The 21505-nt window shown below is 38.8% G+C and overlaps 1 protein-coding gene across 1 annotated transcript in view; it reads left to right on the plus strand.

Moving 5' to 3' along the window:
- Positions 1-20981, plus strand: part of SLIT3 (slit guidance ligand 3) — a 541141-nt gene extending 520160 nt beyond the window's left edge. The window contains exons 33-36 of the mRNA XM_060765012.2: positions 9042-9196; positions 13380-13665; positions 15169-15377; positions 17776-20981. Of these exons, the coding sequence (XP_060620995.2) occupies positions 9042-9196; positions 13380-13665; positions 15169-15377; positions 17776-18014 (889 nt within the window). The 3' untranslated portion in view covers positions 18015-20981. The remainder of the gene's footprint in view (positions 1-9041; positions 9197-13379; positions 13666-15168; positions 15378-17775) is intronic.
- The last annotated feature ends 524 nt before the right edge of the window (positions 20982-21505 follow it).

The following is a 21505-nucleotide window of genomic DNA, read 5'->3' on the forward strand; positions in this document are numbered from 1 at the left end:
TGTTCAAAGTCATGATTACTTGCTTGATATTGTAGACACTGGACAATACCTGGGTAAAGTTTAAGAAATTAATTACAGGTTGACCTTTTGCTTTACCTTGCATTTCAATTAGCACCACCAAATTATTGAAATTTCAAAACTAGTGCAGAAGTTACAATTGTAAGGGTCTGTGTATGTGCATGCTTTCCTAAACAAACATATTGCCAGTAAGATTTTATTATTACAACCACCATGATCAGTTTCATAGTTTGCTGGCTGGAGTTTTAAACCAATGGTGTTTCATATACTATCCACCAATCTAGGGATATGTGAGGCATCCCCAGATACTGACCCTTTATAAGAGAAAATCAGAATATAAATAAATAATAAACAATGTGGTGCATTCCAAGCAGTGCCATTTTTTGAAAATGTATTACTGTGATTTTATCCAGATGTTTTAGAATTGCTCTGAGAGCAATGATCACGACTAAAATTACTGTTGTTTTCTTTTCCCCATGGTTTCATTAATTGCTGATAAAATGACACTGAAAGGCTGTAAAAGCAGTAAAAAGTGAAATAAATTTACACAAAGCTCAGATTATTTACAGTAAAGCATTTAAATTTTTTTGCCACAAATGTCTTAAATTTTTAGAAATCAGAAATTACCTAATGAAATCACAGAACACAATTTTAAATGTACATGGAGAAGAACTGGAAAGGGTTTATATTAACAATTGATTTGTTCATGCTGCTCTTTATCTTCCTTTTTGTTTGTTATTGCAATGATAACATTTTCGGTAGCATTAAGAAAATAAATATGAAATGTGAAATATCAAAGTAAGCTGGAAAAAAATCATTTATTCTATATGGAGGATTAAAATCATATGAAAAATCACCATCAAAAATCGAAACCTTATTGAACACTGTAAGAGTATTTCATCAAAATATTTCCATGGATTTTGAAATAATACTTTATTTGAGTATATGCGACAAAAGAAAGTGAAATAAATCACTGGTACCAAGTATGCAAAAACAGTATATGAAGTTCTAAAAATAATAATTATAGTAAAAACATAATTCAAGCCACAAATTCCTGGACTGTCCTAGTTATTCAGTATCATACCTGTACTGCTTATTGGAAAGAAGCAGAATCAGATGCCCCAAATAGAAAAATCCAGAAAATTATGACTGTAAAACACATTTTACAACCTTCAGATGCTATTAATCAACTATTGTCATCCTTCAAAATTTATGTTCTTGACTTTTGTGGATATGATTAAAAATGTTCTCTCTAGGACCTCCAATGTGATGCTGTGGTCAACTTTCTCCAGTCAATGCTAGATTTAACTATTGATGAGAAAAAGAAAGTGATAATAATGACAATGAAGATCATTTTCACAACACTGCAGATCAATTGCAGTTGATAAGAGATTACTGATTTGAGATGTGAAGGTGAAGAACAGATGAACAGAACTTGTTTATTTGTGGTGGATGAGAAATTAACTGGCTGACTTTACCTATTTAACAAACTAATGAATCCTAATAATAAGTTCTAAATGTGCATAATAGATGATGGATGGATTGATAGAGATGGATTGATAGATCCTATTATATTTTATTCAGATTGGTCCCCTATGGTCCTGAGTATTTTATGTAGCTAACCAGAGAATTTTAACCAGAGAACTCATTGGAGAACTTGGTTTTAAAAGTGCTTCCAAGAAGAAAGCCCAAAAACCAGATTTCAGTTGCAAGGTTTTCTTTTTTTTAAAAAGTAGAAAACAGAAAGATATTCTTCTGGCATTTTTCCCCAGATGCTGCTAATTCTATTGTAGCATACAAACAGTTCTTCCTACAACTTGATTCCACCATGAGATCATGGCATTTACTCCAACTGCCTTACATGACTTGCAGCTGGGACCAAGATTTTAATTAACCTGCTTGGCATTCGCACTTCAAATGTCATATCACAGTCCCCAAACGAATGCATTTCACTATCCTTCATGAGTTACGGATGCTTCTTTCTGCTGTGTATTCAAATCAGCAAAGAGAATAATTTTGGATATTCATAGAGTGCTTTTTTTCCCCATTGATAGTACCTGATATTGTAGGACCAGTATTGGGTCTCAACCATATTTGTCTTACATGTAATTCAGATAAAATGTTAAAAAGGAAAAATTCAAATTGTTTGTCCTCTTTTCTATTAATGAAGAACAACAACAACAACAAATAACACCAGTCCCATCCCTAATCAATCCATGCCTCTTAAATTACAACAAAGTAACAAGGGACAGCTAAAATTCATGACATGCAGGGTTGGCAATCAGGACACATACCTATAAACAAGTATGTGTTCTACCTAAATACCAAATTGATTTCAGTTCCTACATTATAAATTCCATACATTTCTGTCTTTATGAAGAGTCCACACTTCTAATTCTGGACTTTTGTTTAGTACCTCCTACCTGTGTGACTGCATCTCTGTGTACAAACCCACACGATCCCTTCGATCATCTGGAGAGGCCCTGCTCACGCTCCCACCTCTATCACAGGCACGATTGGTGGGACGAGGGAGAGGGTTTTCTCGGTGGTGGCCCCTCGACTCGAACTCACTCCCCAAGGACATCAGGCATGCCTTTAGGAGAAGCCTGAAAACGTGGTTGTTCCAGTGTGCCTTCCCAGAATAAGGAAATCCCAGCAATATGTCCTCAAAATGCACTTTACTATTGATCTAGGAATGTCTGCATGCCCCATCCCTCTCTGAAAACTCTATCCTAGTTCATATTTCATCTGTTCATGCTCAGCACTATTCTTAATTTTAATTATTACATTTGGCCCAGCCATAGGTTTTAAACGTCATTGTGTTACTGCTATTGTTTATTGTTTATTTTTTGTTATGAGTTTTATTTTATTGTCTGTATTAATTGTTATTGCTTTATCATTGATGTATTGTGGGCTCGGCCTCATGTAAGCTGCACCGAGTCCCTCGGGAGATGGTAGCGGGGTATAAATAAAGTTTATTATTATTATTATTATTAGTAGTAGTAGTAGTACATTTATATATGTGAGATATATATACACACACACACAAAGAGAGAGAGAGAGAGAGAGAGAGAGAGTAGATAGTTGAGACCCAGCATACTTTTCCTTCTTAACATTTTCTCTGAATTACAAGAGAAAAATGGTTGAGACCCATGCATGGTTTCTAACTTCAAATGGGTGACATCCCCTAAGAGAAACCTGCAACCCAGATTTAGTTCTCCTCTACTTTTCTTTTAAGACCCAAATAACCAAGTTTGGTTGGCCAATGTGGAAAACAAGATATGGTAGATCTTTAGTTTGAGCCATCTTATATTTATATTTTTTGCACTATTTTGTGACAACAGTTTCTCTATAGCTTACCATTTGAGCTGTATTATTTCTCTGATTTAATAATATACATTAATATATTTAATAATGTTTTCCTGGGCACTCCAAATAATGTCAAGGAGAAGTTAATAAATATTTCTTGCAAAGATTATAAAATATATTGCTATTTATCACTAACACTGAAAGAGAGAAAATTAACTCAACAAAATCCTTTGATCAAATCAGGACTGTTTTATCAGGAGGGTTATGCTATGGCTAGAGGATGGTTTGTGGAAACTGAAGACAGAAAACTTGAAAATATGTAGCTATTTTATTACCACAATTTCCAAAAGACACTACCCATGTTGACATTTTTCTATTTTATATATTAAGCTGGGGAGAGCCTTTATTCCTGTATTTTCAATCATTGTTAAATATTCGTGTTTTAAGACTACATTTTTCTTTTTATCTTTCTATTTATTGATTTTCTGCTTTGTAAGAATTTAAGTTGAGATAATAATTGTGATTATATCTGACATTTGCAGGATAGAATTTTTTATTGATTCTTTTCTCCAATGAATATTTTTATTCTGTACCATAATTGGAATGATAAACACTTTAAAATGGGACTGTAGGACTTACATCCTTTAGCACAATATCCACTGTCAATCTAAAGGAATGTAATTCAGCCAACTAAGGACTCCATTTGCCATTCCTTTGATAGTCTATTTTGATACTGCCTTTTCTGCAGTATTTAAAATTGGAACAGAATGATTTACTGTTGAAGTTTGGAGCTAATCTGATGGTGTCTATGCAGCCAATTACCTATCTCATTGTGTAAAGGAAAGTTTAGGAATAGGGATGATGATGATGATGATGATGATGATGATGATGATGATGATCATTATTATTCTGGCACAGCTTCTGCACTGTTCATGAGAAGTGTGTATAGCTTTTCCCAGGTTACCTATACGATTCATGGAAAGTGATTGTATTCCATCTAGCCCTCCATATCTACAGATTCTGCATCCACAAACCCAGCCATCTATAGTTTTGAAATATTCAAAACAAATTCCAAATAGCAAGTCTTGATTTTGCCATTTTATATAACAAATAACATTTTACTGTACTATTCTATACATATAATAGGTCTTGAGTATCCATAGATGTTGTATCCTCAGCAGATGCCAAGGGCTCATGGTACTTTGTTAAGCAAAAGCAGCTGTGAATGTCCTGATCTGAACTGGGACCATAATATGGAAGACAGGTTTAGCCTTTTCACTCATAACTCCATTTTGCATGATGAAACATGTGCTGGATAAGTAAGGATTTTTCTCATTGAGTCAAATCATACAATTCCATTCCATTTTGATATATTTATTATTTATTTCACATATTTGTGTCCCATCCTTCTCACCCCCGGAGTGGGTCTCAGGGCGGTATCACAACAGGCATTCATTGAATGCCAACAACAGTGATAATGATATACTATTATGATGTATAATATACTGATAAATAGCTTAAATACCTTTGCTAAAACGTGAGTGGTCTTGCCCTTAATTTTCTGGATTAATTGGCTTGGATCCAAGTGGATCCCTGTCCTGATGGAAGAAGTCCATCAGCAGATCTTGGAGGAGGCTGTAGCACCTGCCACACAACATTCTCCTATTTCCTCTCACATTTTGCACCATTCAAAAACAAACAAGTGATTTTCCTTTCCTTGTTTCCAGTATTTGTACTGAAAAATATTGAGTCCATTAATGTATGTTGCCACCTAAATAATAAAAGTGCAAGCAATTTAATTTCCCGGCTAACTATCTGGTTTCTAGTGAGGCAGCAGGATATTCTTTTCAGAGCAGTCAGCTTTCAGTTTAAGCAAAACAACTTCATTTTCTGCCTTCTATTCAAGCTGGGAATATTTTTAATTACTTCCACTACTGAGGACTGCCAGCAGAGTAACTGGAAGTAAATAAAAATGTCTACATGCTTTCAAAACAAGAAAATTGATTGTTTCAATCCTATGAAAGTAACATTGAAGAACATCTTGTCTTGCCAAATTTATGTAAGAAAATCATTTTTCTTACATAAATGATTTTCTTTGTAAACAGAGGAACCAAAACCTCAGCAGATAATAAGATCCCACTGTATGTGGTTACATCCCGTTTAGACTACTGCAACGCTCTCTACGTGGGGTTGCCTCTGAAGACTGCCCGGAAGCTTCAATCAGTCCAACGCGCGGCAGCCAGATTGCTAACAGGAGCAGGGTACAGAGATCATACGACCCCTCTGCTACGCCAGCTCCACTGGCTGCCTATCAGCTTCCGGGCACAATTCAAAGTGCTGGTGTTGACCTATAAAGCCCTAAACGGCGCCGGCCCAGTTTACCTGTCCGAACGGATTCTCCCCTATGAACCATCAAGGCTATTAAGATCTTCGGGGGGGGGGCCCTGCTCTCGGTCCCACCACCTTCACAATCGAGGTTGGTGGGGACGAGGGACAGGGCCTTCTCTGTGGTGGCTCCCCGGCTTTGGAACTCCCTCCCACCAGAGATTAGATCTGCCCCCTCCCTCCTGACATTCAGGAAATCGCTAAAAACATGGCTCTGGAGGGTGGCATTCGAAGACTGAACCTAGAACCTTCCCTGTGATGACCCATGATGAACTGTGACTATGAATTGGTTTTTGACTACGACTGGAGTGACGATTTGGCATATTGTAATGATGTAATGATGATGTTTTTATTGTACTAAGTTGTACTATTTTAATATGTATTGATCTGTAATTGTTGTTTTATATGATTGTATTTGTTATGCTCTGTAAACCGACCTGAGTCCCTCATCGAGGTGGAGAAGGCCGGTATATAAATCTTCTAAATAAATAAATAAATAAATAAATAAAGGGTTGTGAGTATACTAAAAGGTATACAAAGTTGAACTGGAGCAGCTGTTCTCAAACTGTGCTCCACTGAGCCCTTGGGGTTCTGTGAAGCACAGTCAGGGGCTCTGTCCCTGCTCCGTCTGTATATGAAGCTTGCAGACTGGCATAAGTCCCAATGCTGTCATGTGGCCTGGAGACAATCCCAAAGTCACCGTGCAGCCTAGAGAGTGTCCCAACACTGCTGTGCAGCCTGGGGAGCCCCAAATGCCATTGTGTGGCCTGGAGACAGTCCCAATGCTGCTGCACTGCCTGGGGATAGTCCCAATGCCACCAACGCCATGGCCTGCATGGCCTCCTTTACATGGAAGAATGGGGAAGGACTGCATGGCCCCTAGAGTTGCTCTTCTTGATATTACTATTTATTGTTAAGCAGAGACTGGATGGCCATCTGTTGGGATGCTTTGACTATGCTTTTCCTTCATGGCAAAAGGAGGTTGGACTGGATGACCCCTGGGATCTTTCATTGAAATTTTGTTCAATTTATGTTGTTAAAATTGTTCCTCATTTTAAATATTGTATTGTTCTTTCTTTATTTAATTTGCAGTCTAAATTATCCTTGTTAAACCTATCAAAAAGCTTTCATTTTTAGTGCCTGTTTCCAAGAGCACAGCTTTGCTCGGCTTTGCTAGTATGTATCTTCAGGAAAATCGTATTATTAGAATCCATCTCATATACAGACATGTGTGAATACAGTTTCACTGACAATAATTAACACTGTATGTAACACGATCTTTGTTCATAGGTTATAAATATCATATCCTAATTGGTTCTGTCATAAAAACATGTAAAAGATTTATTAAACTTCAAAAACGTTGTTTTTATGGGACATCCTGCAACACATTGTATTATAATTTTTCAATGAATATCTCAAGAGTCTCAACCAATTCAACATATGTAATTTGTGGCACGCACAAAAACGAAGTTTCTTGAGTATAACAACTATTTTCAAAGTAAGCACCATACAATTAAACAGGAATAACACTTTCAAACTTGGAACAATTTTTTTCACATTTTCTTACATAGTGTCATTCATCCATCATTGTATCATCACATCTGTCCTGTTTATTGAGAGTTTGATGAGACTTCTGAAAATATGGTGAAGAGCAAAGTCCCATTCTTGGTCCTGTTTGTCATAACTGTTGACAATGGCTACTTTCCATGCATTGTGTTTTTGTTGAACAATCTTGGTTTTTAATACTATTTTGTGTACAGAGTCACGGCATTTTTTTCCCTGGGAAATGTCAAATCAAATGAAACTGAGTATCTTGAAAAGTGTTTATGCTTCAATGAGGATTTTAAAAAGTATATATTGTGAATTCCAGAAGAATAGTTTAAACAAGGCAGATTCTGCTCATTGTACAACATTTTAATAGTTTTACTGGATGTGAGCCCAGTGTAAAAACTTGAGCTTCTAATTGGTTGGCAAAAAGTTGCTAAGACAAGCTTTGGCTTTATGAATCCAAACACAGAGTTGGTGTTGATCCAATTCTCATTTTAAATTCTCTCTCTTTCTCTGTCTCACACGCACATTTATACATTGCTATTTCTCGTTTAATTTCTTATCAAAATAATCCTTGAAGGAGCGCTAGATATGTTTGCAGTTCTAGATCATTTACAGATGTTCAGACATTATTGCATTTTTCCTTTGTCAGTTATACAGATCAGCTTCATCCCTCTTCGTTCCTAGAAAGTTTTAATTTAGTAGTCATTCATCTTGCCTCAAATCCATTTTTTTCTTTGCCAAGCTGTTCACATTTTGCTTTGAGATAAATGTGTAGTTCATTGGCTAATGTGCAAGCAGAACAGATTATTTTGTGTTCTCCCGGAGTCAGACCTTTCGCAACACTTTACTGCCACCTAGAAATGAATTGTTAGAATGCATCTTAATGTCATATTAGCCAGTTGCAGTTCCCAAGGCTGGGAATATGTGTGTCTCTTACACCCATAAAAGTCTCCCTTTGGAGTCTGAAAATGACAAACCTATTAGCTTGTGTTGCATTTTGATGGTGTGGTCAGTATAGTAACTGATTTATGAAATGATGTGCCTGTGCTTTTGAGGAGCACAGTGTACCCTCACAGTTGAAAAGAAGAAGCACAGTTCAATGCTTATATGCTTGACACCTCTAACATGGTCCATGTTGATTTCATCTCCCTTCCCAGAACCTGAGATTTTCAGGAGAGACCCTGCTCTCAGTCCCACCTCCACCTCAAGTTTGGTTGCTGGGAAGGAGAAAAAGGACCTTGTCAGTGGCTGCCCCTCAACTGGAACTTCCTTCTTCCCAGGGAAGCTAGCGCGGCCCCCTCTTTGCACTTCTTCCAGCAGCAGGCTAAGAGCTTATTGTTCAGATAGGCTGTTAAAGAAGAAAGTTGTAAAGGCCAAGTCAGGGGGTGTTGTGGTTTTAGCTCTGTTTTTAATCATTTTAAGGATTTTGTTTATTTTTAATACTGTTAATATTTAATTTTATTTTAGTATTTGTATATTTTTAGGTTTTAAATTGTATTGCACTGGTTTTATTGTAAGCCAGTTTGAGTCTCTGTTGTAGAAAGAAAAAGTGAGGTGTATGTGTGTGTGTGTGTATGTGTGTGTGTGTGTGTGTATGTGTGTGTGTATATATATATATATATATATATATATATATATTGTAGTCTAACTGCACATATTGACTCGGGCATGTATTTATATTTTTCTTCAGGAAGCGATTGGAGGTGAAATTGCAACAGAAGCATGTAAATCAAACTTAAATAATCCTAATTCCCTTCTGTTTGTGTTTTCTCTGTTAGCGTGGAAACAGTAAATGACGGACAGTTTCACAGTGTGGAGTTGGTGGTGCTGAACCAGACCTTCAATTTGGTTGTCGATAAGGGTGCTCCCAAGAGTCTTGGCAAACTCCAGAAACAGCCTGGAGTTGGTGAAGACACACCACTCTACATTGGAGGTGAGTTCAGGTTTCTGTAGAAAAGAGGATTTAAGCCATCTCAATTTAGGAGGGAAATCCCAGATGCAATTGTATGACATAAAGGCTAGAACAATTGCATCTGGATTCCCCCGTCCCCCTAAGTTGGGATGGCTTAAATCCTGTCCTCTCCAGCAAAGGATCACCGCCTTGTCGGGGCGCTGGAGCTTGAGCACCTCAATGATGTCATGAGCGAAACCGTGAAGGGCCACCCAAGACGGGACGGTTGTGGCAGAGAGGTCAGACCAAGCGTGATCCCTGGGGAAGGCAATGGCAAACCACTCCAGTATCCTTGCCAAGAAAACTAAATGGACCAGTACAACCAGAGATATGTCGGTATGCCATTGGAAGATGGGACTCCCAGGTCGGAAGATGGCCAAAATGCTACTGGGGAGGAGCAGAGGATAAGTTCAACTAGCCCCAGATGTGATGACGCAGCTAGCTCAAAGCCGAAAGGAAGGCTAGCGGCCGACGGTACTGGAGGCGAACGACGAATCCGATGTTCTAAAGATCAACACACCATAGGAACCTGGAATGTAAGATCTATGAGCCAGGGAAAATTGGATGTTGTTATTGGTGAGATGTCAAGACTAAAGATAGACATTCTGGGGGTCAGCGAACTGAAATGGACTGGAATGGGCCACTTCACATCAGATGACCACCAGATCTACTACTGCGGACAAGAGGAACATCGAAGAAATGGAGTAGCCTTCATAATTAATAAGAAATTCGCTAAAGCGGTGCTTGGATACAACCCAAAAAATGACAGAATGATCTCAATTCGAGTGCAAGGAAAGCCTTTCAACATCACAGTGATCCAAATATACGCCCCAACCACAGCTGCTGAAGAAGCAGAAGTAGATCAGTTCTATGAGGATCTGCAGGACCTACTGGATAATACACCAAAAAGAGACATTATTTTCATTACAGGAGACTGGAATGCCAAGGTGGGAAGTCAAATGACAACTGGGATCACAGGCAAGCATGGTCTGGGAGAACAAAATGAAGCGGGACGCAGGCTGATAGAATTCTGCCAGGAAAACTCGCTGTGTATAATGAATACTCTCTTCCAACAACCTAAAAGACGGCTTTATACATGGACCTCACCAGATGGTCAACACCGAAATCAGATTGACTACATCCTTTGCAGCCAAAGGTGGCGGACATCCATCCAGTCGGTGAAAACAAGACCTGGGGCTGACTGTAGCTCAGATCACGAACTTCTTATTGCCCAATTTAGAATAAAACTAAAGAGATCAGGGAAAATACACAGACCAGTTAGATATGATCTCACTAACATTCCTAGCGAATATACAGTGGAAGTGAAGAACAGATTTGAAGGACTAGATTTAGTAAACAGAGTCCCAGAAGAACTATGGACAGAAGTCCGCGACATTGTTCAGGAGGCGGCAACAAAGTACGTTCCAAAGAAAAAGAAAACCAAGAAGGCAAAATGGTTGTCTGCTGAGACACTGGAAGTAGCCCAAGAAAGGAGGAAAGCAAAAGGAAACAGTGAAAAGGGGAGATATGCCCAGTTAAATGCGCAATTCCAGAGGTTAGCCAGAAGAGATAAGGAACTATTTTTAAATAAGCAATGCATGGAAGTGGAAGAAGACAACAGAATAGGAAGGACAAGAGACCTCTTCCAGAAAATTAGAAACATTGGAGGTAAATTTCAGGCAAAAATTGGTATGATAAGAAACAAAGATGGCAGGGACCTAACAGAAGCTGAAGAGATCAAGAGAAGGTGGCGAGACTATACAGAAGATCTGTATAGGAAGGATAATAATATCGAGGATAGCTTTGATGGTGTGGTGAATGAATTAGAACCAGACATCCTGAGGAGTGAGGTTGAATGGGCCTTAAGAAGCATTGCTAACAACAAGGCAGCAGGAGATGATGGGATCCCAGCTGAACTGTTTAAAATCTTAAAAGATGATGCTGTCAAGGTGATGCATGCCATTTGCCAGCAAATATGGAAAACACAAGAATGGCCATCAGACTGGAAAAAATCAACTTATATCCCCATACCAAAAAAGGGAAATGCGAAAGACTGCTCCAACTTCCGTACAGTGGCCCTTATTTCTCATGCCAGTAAGGTAATGCTCAAGATCCTGCAAGGAAGACTCCAGCAATACATGGAGCGAGAGTTGCCAGATGTTCAAGCTGGGTTTAGAAAAGGCAGAGGAACGAGAGACCAAATTGCCAATATCCGCTGGATAATGGAGGAAGGCAGGGAGTTTCAGAAAAACATCTACTTCTGCTTCATTGACTACTCTAAAGCCTTTGACTGTGTGGATCATAATAAATTGTGGCAAGTTCTTGGTGGGATGGGCATACCAAGCCACCTTGTCTCTCTCCTGAGGAATCTGTACAAGGACCAAGTAGCAACAGTCAGGACTGACCACGGAACAACAGACTGGTTCAAGATTGGGAAAGGCGTACGGCAAGGCTGCATCCTCTCACCCAACCTTTTTAACTTGTATGCAGAACACATCATGCGATGTGCAGGGCTGGATGAATGCAAAGCTGGGGTGAAAATTGCTGGAAGAAACATTAACAACCTCAGATATGCAGATGACACCACTCTGATGGCCGAAAGCGAGGAGGAGCTGAGGAGCCTTCTAATCAAGGTGAAAGAAGAAAGCGCAAAAGCCGGGTTGCAGCTAAACGTCAAAAAAACCAAGATTATGGCAACAAGAATGATTGACAACTGGAAAATAGAGGGAGAAACCGTGGAGGCCGTGACAGACTTTGTATTTCTAGGTGCAAAGATTACTGCAGATGCAGACTGTAGCCAGGAAATCAGAAGACGCTTACTTCTTGGGAGGAGAGCAATGTCCAGTCTCGATAAAATAGTGAAGAGTAGAGACATCAGACTGGCAACAAAGATCCGCCTAGTCAAAGCCATGGTATTCCCTGTAGTAACCTGCGGATGTGAGAGCTGGACCTTAGGGAAGGCTGAGCGAAGGAAGATCGATGCTTTTGAGCTGTGGTGTTGGAGGAAAGTGCTGAGAGTGCCTTGGACTGCGAGAAGATCCAACCAGTCCATCCTCCAGGAAATAAAGCCCGACTGCTCACTGGAGGGAAAGATACTAGAAACAAAGTTGAAGTACTTTGGCCACACCATGAGGAGACAGGAAAGCCTAGAGAAGACAATTATGCTGGGGAAAGTGGAAGGCAAAAGGAAGAGGGGCCGACCAAGGGCAAGATGGATGGATGGCATCCTTGAAGTGACTGGACTGACCTTGAGGGAGCTGGGGGTGGTAACGGCCGACAGGGAGCTCTGGCGTAGGCTGGTCCATGAGGTCACGAAGAGTCGGAGACGACTGAACGAATGAACAACAAATCCTGTCCTAGTGATGTTTAACTCTAGCATTAGCTAGCTCTGGTCAGTGGCAACAAATTATGATGTTTGCAGTAAAAAAAATCAGGAGAGTACAGTGATTGATACAATGTACACTCATTGTACAATGATTGATCAATGATTGTACAGTGACTGATAGCTAACAAAAAAGATAGAGGACACAAGGACAGATAAATGAAAATGAGATGGCTGTACACAGATGTTTAGTTTTATATTGATTACGATTCAGGATAAGCCACAGTAGATCCTTTCTATAGTTCCTGTGAGGTAGGCTAGCCTTGAAGACAAATCCTCCCCACCGCAAATTAGTGCACTCCATCACTTACTATTGTATGAACCTTATTCTACCATGTTCATGTGTAACACACTAATCAAGTAGTTCCCAAACTTTACTCTTCCAGGTATTTTGGACTTCAGCTCACTCAGTTCCTAATCATTGGACAACCTGGTTAGGGCTTTGTGAAGTTGAATCCAAAACAACTAGAGGACCAAAGTTTGGAGTTTAAGCTTGCATTTTTTTTCTTTTGTTTGCCTTAAATTGTGTATTCTTGAGGGTTCACTACAGAGATATACTCTTTCTTCATGGTGCAATATTCATGGTTGATTGTGTTTTGTTTTAGAATATGATTCAAAATGAATTATGCTCCCCAAAGCCCTAGCCAGATTGTCCAAGGGAATAACTCTGAACATGGGTTACTGTCTTCTAAGTTATCACTTATCTTCTTACTCATTACATCCACGTGGTGTGCCATGGAAGTTCCTAAGCATTAACTGTGGTGTTTGTGACTTTCTTTATAGGCATCCCTACATCTACAGGGCTTTCTTCTCTGAGGCAAGGTACAGAAAGGACTCCCAGTGGTTTTCATGGGTGCATTCATGATGTCCGTATTAATAATGAGCTTCAGGATTTCAAGGATCTGCCACATCAGTCAGTTGGGGTCCTTCCTGGTTGCATGTCCTGTAACATCTGCAAGCATGGCATCTGCCGCTCTGTTGAGAAAACAAGTGTGGTCTGCGAGTGCCACCCAGGCTGGGCAGGTTCCCTGTGTGACCAAGAAGTCAATGATCCCTGCCTCAATAACAAGTAAGTTTCCATCTATGTTGAATCAGGGATAGAGCAGAGATGGCCAGAATAATGAAGTAGTGCATTACCCCTGAAACTTCTTGTCCTGTTTCACCGTTGTTTTTGAGAAAGAGTCATTATTTGGTTTATATCTCATTTTTTTATTCAGATGTCTAGAACCCTCAAACCCAACTTCTTAGAGCCCTAAAAAACCCCTGAACTTCCAGTTAGTTCTTTAGCAAAATTTTCTGCCCCTAAACTGAATAACATTATATACATAAATGTTGGGTTGCCTTTTTGCCCCTCAGCACACCAGCTATTTCCTTTTTCAGCTGCTTCTTTGGCCAAAAATAATTGAGGTATCAGTCCTGGTATCAGATGAGGTATGAGTCCTGGTGTGCTGAAAGGCACTGGAGCAGCAGGAGAATGGAAATTGGTCTCAGCCCATTGAACAATTACCCATCCTGGTATAAGTGTGATTCACAGAAATAGTTACTGTTCTTTGGAACTTACTATGCTTTCACCTAAACCACACAGTTGTAATAGTCCAATATCATTTTATCTGCCATGGTTCTATTCTACAGAATTCTGGGATTTGTAGTTCGGTGACGTTCCCAGGATATTGTGTTGGAGAGTTGTAGGGGGTTGGTCTCAACCTCTCTAGTTGATAATTCCAAGTTCATTTCAAAATACAAAATTCATTTCAAAATACAAATAGCCATAACAGTTACATTGTATCAAACATCAAAGCAAATTATCCAACACACACGCATACATTCCATAGAGCTTATTTTTCAAAAGGTAATATATAGAAGAGATTTTCCAGATAGGGAAAGGATCCATGGTAATACCTAGATTTTCAATTTTTAATTTTACCTGCATATTCATACTTTTGCATCCAGACACTTTATTGAAATAGTCCAGAATTTTTCTCCCCCACCACTCCATTGTGTCTCAACCACCCCCTTGGTTATGTGTTTCATCTAGACTCAGGCAACATTTCCCCAATTTCCAATGCGTTCTTTTAAATTGTTATTCAGTTGTTATAGTCAAAGTGTTATCGTGCTTTAGCTATGTTGCATTAGGATCATTTTCTTTTACTGCTAGCATTCCTCTGTTGAATTGCCTCTTTTGGGTTCATTTGCTTTGTTTCTTGTCTGTGGCCATCTTAACTAGTTTCAGGATTACAGAAAGAGACAAGCATATTGTGAAATGGTACATTTCATTTTGGAAAATTATTGGTTGATTTAAACTGACCTTGGGAGTTCCCTGAGAATACCTCAGGATGGAAAAACATATCATTTCAGTCTTTTAAGAAATGGTTTGGGCAACCTCTCTGAATGTGCCCAGCGTTAATACCTGCAAAGCCTGTCTTTGAAAATGAACTGCACCATTGGTTCATGTAGACCAATATTCTTATTACTGATAGTGGCTCTCAGGAAGATCTCAGGCTGGCATTATACAAACTACATGTGTAAACCAAGATTCACCTGCCAGCTTTCTCCTCTGTTTTTCACTTCTCAGATGTCTCCATGGCAAATGTGTAGCCACCAATTCTGCTTACACTTGTAAGTGTATAGAAGGTTACATTGGCGCGTACTGTGACAGGAGGAATGATTCCTTCAGCTCCTGCAGAGCTCTGAAATGTGGCCATGGGCAATGTAAGATCTCTGTGCAAGGGGAGCCCTACTGTGACTGTGATCCAAACTACAACGGGGAGCACTGCGACAGAGGTGGGTAGAACTGCACTGTGTCTCACATTTTCTCTGCTCTGTGTGTAATAAGTATATTTCACATAGTGAGATTAATTTTTTTAAATGTCACAAAATTTTGAAGACACTCAATAAATAGGAGGCACATTGAGAATTTGCATTTCTCCACTCATCTCTCCCAGCCAAGTTGGCTCTATACTTCTGGTTACCTCTAGCTTGGAATGTTTTCCTGGCATTTAAGGAAAGGGGGAACTCCAGATATCACAATAATAAATATAAAGAGATATCTTATGAGATAACTAATTCTGTGTAAATTCAGCATTGTCTACACTGAGTGGCTACAGCTTTTTGGTCTTTCACACAGAGCCTTTCCAGGGATTATATTAAGGGGTTTTTCCTTGTAAAATACACACTCTGCCAGAAAGATATGGCCTCTGTTTGCCCACACATGTGTCTGACCTCTGTGCAGTGGTATGTCTACATAATTGAAGGCAGAGGACAAATTTCTGGAAACACAATTCTGCCCTGGGTCTTTTTGTCCATATTAATTTTCATTGGATTGGTTTTTTTTAATATCTCTGTTGCTGAGGTCAACCTTTTTAATGTGGCAGATTATTATGTTATTACTAGAATGTGTAGCCTTGTATCTAATTATTTAAAGCTGTTTATTGGGAAAGTAACATCAGCAAAGTTTCTTTCTCATGATGCTGCAGCCAGATTTTAATGAATAATTCTCTGCAATGAGAAAATAAACAGGAAGAATCTCCAGCTTGCAGTGAGTAGGAGCGTTCATATCTTACAGACAGCAACAGAGTCCTCCCACAGTCCTTCTGTCCCAGGCAACTAGTCGCATGAGTCCTGGCATTGCCAACATACATACATACATGGTTGACTGCATCATTAATTCCATTTCACTGGGCAACTAGTCTCCTAATTCAGAGTGATGTTGTGATATGCTTATTCCCTAGTCAAAGGGAAAAGACAGACTAACAGAAAATGAAGCAGGCAGGCAATGCTCTGGTTCTAGTAATGCTTTTAAATGTTTTAATGTATTTAACTTTGATTTTAATTTTAATGTATTTTAACTGTATATTGTTGTAAAGGCATTAAATTATTGCCTATCTCTAAGCCGCCTCGAGTCCCCACCGGGGTAGAGAAAGGTGGGATATAAATATAGTAAATAAATAAATAGTATGATGGTAGCCAATAAGACAACTGTAATATTAGTACAATGTATTTGACAAAAGGTAGCAACATTAACAGATTCTTCCCCAGCAATGATGACAACTCTACCACTGTTCACAAGTGACCTTATGGTAGTCATTCATAAAGGAGCCAATTTGAATAACCCACAATTTGAACCCCAATCTATTGCATGAACACGAAGTCACATAAATCAGGGCTGTTTGCGGATGGCCTCTGCATCCTTTTAGAAGTGACATAACTGTCAGAAGACCTTAGAAAGGCAGTTGATGATGGGGGGTTTTAGAGATCGGTCATTCATAGGAATCACCACAGGTCAAAATTTACTTGACCACAAAAAAATTTTTGATGTCAGCATCAGTATCAAAATCTGCTTGGGGAAAACATTACTGGACTACACAACTCACCTTTTGGCTGTTTGACTACTGAAACTGATAATAGCTTCACACAATCAAGTGAACAAACATAGGCTTACATTCTTTTGCTGGTCCTGATTAGGAGACACCCATTCACTCAATCAGATAAAACTGTGTGTTGACTTAACAATCAACAGTTGATTGAATGGCTCTACTCTAGTTAGGACTAACCAACATGATGCCAGCCAATGTATGAGCAACACCGGAGTTGGCATTACAGTGACTTAGCTCAGATCGTGTTGCAAACCCTCAACTCAGGTGAGATGCTATAAACTGTAGGGTGGGAGATGATGAAGACTCTGTTTCTTTTCCATATTGTATTTTTCTGTTGCCAGTTAAGATGTATTACCTGCTATTTGTTGCCTGTTGCCCCCAGTCCACATATGGCCAAGAAGAGGGGTGGCTCAGCCTACACTGAAATTCCCCATAGCATCTTAACTGACAACAAAAGTAACATCTGAGAAAAAAATGTAGGCCTGTGATTTTAACATCATCCCTTTTCTTGTTTTTCTTTCCTGATGAAACTTCAAAAGCTTGCATGATATATTTTATGCATTTTGATTGGTTCAATGAAATTGTCATTGTTTTGTGGATTTTGGATTTTGTTGTATAATGTTAACAGTCATCACCAACTTAATCCCACACTGAGGTTATGCCTGTATAATGCTGCCATCATAGATCCTTAAGGAGACCGAGCAGCAATCTCATCAATGTTCAACAAGGACTGTGGTGAGAATTTAGCTCCGAACCTTGGATCAAGCAGTTGATCTTTTTTGACATGTCTTTGTCTGTCTTCACAGAGAACATTTGCCAAGGGGAGATAATCCGTGAATTCATTCGGAAGCAACAAGGTTCTGTTGCCTGTGTGTCCGTGGTCAAGGTGTCTCGTGTGGAATGTCAAGGCAACTGTGGGAACAATCAGTGCTGCGTTGCCCGTCGAAGCAAGAGGCGGAAATATGGTTTCCAGTGTGTGGATGGCTCCACCTTCACAGAAGAGCTGGAGAGGCATGTGGAATGTGGCTGTGCAAAGTGCTTATAAACACCCGGGCAGCCGTTTGCCCCCCTCTCCTCTTTGTATCGACTCAGATGTGCTATCAAAAATGGGACCTATTTACTTTTTAAGTGAAGAAGAGAATATTAAGTATATTGTAAAATAAGCAAAAAATAGAAGTTATTTTTATTATGAAAAGTGACTATTTTCAACTTTTATTATATAAAGTATCTGTTTTTTGGGTATATGTATCATATAGTGAGTTATTTTTACTATGGATTTTTTTCTACAGTTGTAAAAAGAAAAAAATATGGAGAAAAAAATTATTCCAGACCTATACACAGGGATTAAAAACAGAGTATAGATGGTAAACTTTGCACGAAGGCCAGGTGTGAAGGTAACGCAAAAGGGTCTACCACAGAAATAGGAGAAGTCTTGAAACAATTTTGGATAAATACATATCTCAGACATTTAGCTCTCAATTGTCTTTTCTGTCCAGAAAAGTTAATGTTTCTTTCAGCTGATTATGAAACTACTAGTTACTCTTGTTATTATTGTGGCACTGCTTAACATCGTTGCCAATGCAACACATTGTGACATTGCCTTAGTTCTGGCCTTAACACACAAATGTTATTCTGCACATATTAATACAATAGTAAAGTAACATGTTTTGTCTTGTATGTGATTGCGCCTAATCACTTAAACTGGCTATCCATCAGCCTTGATTTCTCAAATGGCAAAGTTTTGGGATTTTGCCCCTCCCCACAAAGTTAGAAATGGGAAGAAAACATTGTCTTGAATTCTTAATACATAAGTTATTTGGCACCTTCTTTGCTGTCCTTCCAGCAGATGCAATAGCACTTGTTTTTGCTGATCCATTGGCCAACATTCTTATATGAACAGCATATTGCAAGCAAGGGAAAAGGGTCCCCCGTGGGTGGCAACCTCCTCATTTTTAAGTCAACGTGGCCCTTTGCTTTGGATTGCAATACAGAAATGCAAGGAATGCACTGAAACACTGCCTTATTCACAATGACAATCGATTTTAAAATCCCCAGAACTTTATACAACCACGTTTGCCTTATCCCAAGGGTACTCTTAAAAGGCCATTTAAATACATAAATAAATCCCCTTTCCTTTGACCTGATGCAATGCTACAACTTATAACCAATTTGAAAGTAACAATTCTTACTTATTGAAGTCCAGCCCCACATGATAGAAAGGGCTCCTGCATGATAGCTGATCCCTGGGGTAGCATATTGACTGCCTTACCTTGAATACTGCCAAATATTTTTACTGACGGCAATGTTTTCATGTTATAGAATTAGTCCACATAGTAGGTGACCACTGCTGCCACATGGAATAGCCACTATACATTTATTCCACTGAGAAAGGGGTTAGGGCATATAATGTATAGACCAGGTTTCAGAATGATACTTCAGAGAGGGAATGTTGACAGAATGAGGCATTAATCCTAGGAGAGGTGTACATCTTGCCTACCAGAGATGCCTTTGACATTTTGGATAACCACATCTGGTTTATTCTCTTAGTTCCCTTTTCTTACATTTGTTTTACTTGGATGTGTAGCCACAGCTTCTTATTCCAAGGAGACATTGGTGAGAGAAAATGGACTTTTCAAAGGTCCCAGAGAGAAAGAGAGGGAGTTTGGGTTTGTTTGTTTTTTACATTCTAGTTTGAGCTTAAAATCCTGACAAAATGTCCTCTATGTCGAAACAAGCCCTTCACAGTAGAGGATATCTGTACTGCTCATCAGTAGCCATGGATGGGAATCCTACTTAATGACCAGCACAGCCTTCCTGCAAATAACTATCATTAGAATAAAAACTCTTTAAATATTTCCAGGAGTCTTCAGTGTTTCATGAGTCTGAAAATACTTAAAGAGTTTTTATTCTAATTATAGTCTTCTAAAAGCCCAATAGTTTGTTCAGATTTCCTTATGGATTCTCAGGATCATTTCAGACAGTAGAGAAATGACTGATACAATAGTTGCCTTTCAGAATAAATAGTAGTACATGGAGCCTGCAATCAGTGTAACATAAAACAATCACTAGTTACTTTGCCAAAGCCTGATTGAAATAATACAGTTCAGGAGCTGGTGGGGGAGAAAAAGCCACTGTGGAGAGTAGGGCATGTTAGTTTGAGCACAATATGCAATGCTAGAAGCAGCTGGAATTTATAATGTAAAAATGTACCACAATCTGCAGAGACCATAAGTTTGCAAAAGAAAATACAACAACGCTCTCTTGTGTGAACAAGACTTTGGCATAGACATCTTTTTCCTAATGATTTATTCTTTTTCATGGCATCTGTTACCCGAGAAGCTACACTAGATTACCATTATCCCATCAGGATAGGCAGATCATAGACATGTAATGCTACTAAAGACTGTAGACTGCCAAGAAGGAGAAATTATATGCACACACACATTTGGGATACTAGCAGAGTAAAGAATAGAAATGCAGTCTCCATATGGCCCGTTCTCTTCTTTTAATACATCTTTATTAGACAATACCTTTTTGTGTGTGTGTAAAATAATTCCAAGAACGTTTACATAATTGCCAAGTTGAAAAGAATAGCAAAAATAAAGTAAGGATGGCTATGTTCCATCAATACATTCTTGGACTCAGTCATGACTTAAAAGACACTTTATTTGTTTTCTATCATTAGATGGTTCACACTGTGCTGTGTTTCAACTGATATGATATGAAATTTAATTTCTTGTAATGTTTTGTTTTGTTTTCAAGTGCCAAAAGATCTATGAAGTTAGTGTTAAAAGTGTTAATTAGATCTCTCTGAACTGCCTAAACGATAGTATGTTTCAGCTATTGTAAATGGAATGCAGTAGCTCACTTTAAAAAAAATTAATATAAAGAAAGATGCTAACCCTATAAAATTGTACATTGGCAATGTGGATTGGTATGAATTTTGTGTATTTTACTAGATTGTCCTATTGTGATGTAATAAATTTAAGTAAATTGTTGGGTTACAGATTAATTGTGCCTTGTCCTGTTTTGATGTGCAAGCCCCCTCCCGCATCTTTTGGGCACATTTCCACCAATTCCAGTTAATTCTGCACATTCCAGAAATGCTTGAAACCAGGCCTGCAGCAGGGGGGGGGGGGGGACATTTTTAGTGGATCGTGAAGAGTAGGTCCATAACACAAAATAATTTAAATTCTATGACTCATTCTATATTTTTATATAGACTTAATTCAAATTTCTATTTTGCCTACAAAGTTTCAAGTCTAAAAAAACTTGAACATGACTCTTAATTGGTAATGTAATGGTTGCAAAAGAATGCCAAGTATTGGAAACATTTGAAAACTGTGTCGATACAGAAAACTGTGTCAATAAAGAAATCAAGCTCCATCGATAAACTTCAGTAGGCACTCAAGAGTGCAAGTCCGGTCAGCCCCATTGTCTTTCTTATGTATGTTTTAAAGGTTTAAAAGTTGAAAACAACCTTTCATTTGGAGTTGTTGAAACTGGCAATGTTGCAAAAATCTGAAGAAATGTTTT

This window comes from Anolis sagrei, chromosome 2 (assembly GCF_037176765.1).
Source record: "Anolis sagrei isolate rAnoSag1 chromosome 2, rAnoSag1.mat, whole genome shotgun sequence".
In the NCBI taxonomy this organism is placed as follows: domain Eukaryota; kingdom Metazoa; phylum Chordata; class Lepidosauria; order Squamata; family Dactyloidae; genus Anolis; species Anolis sagrei.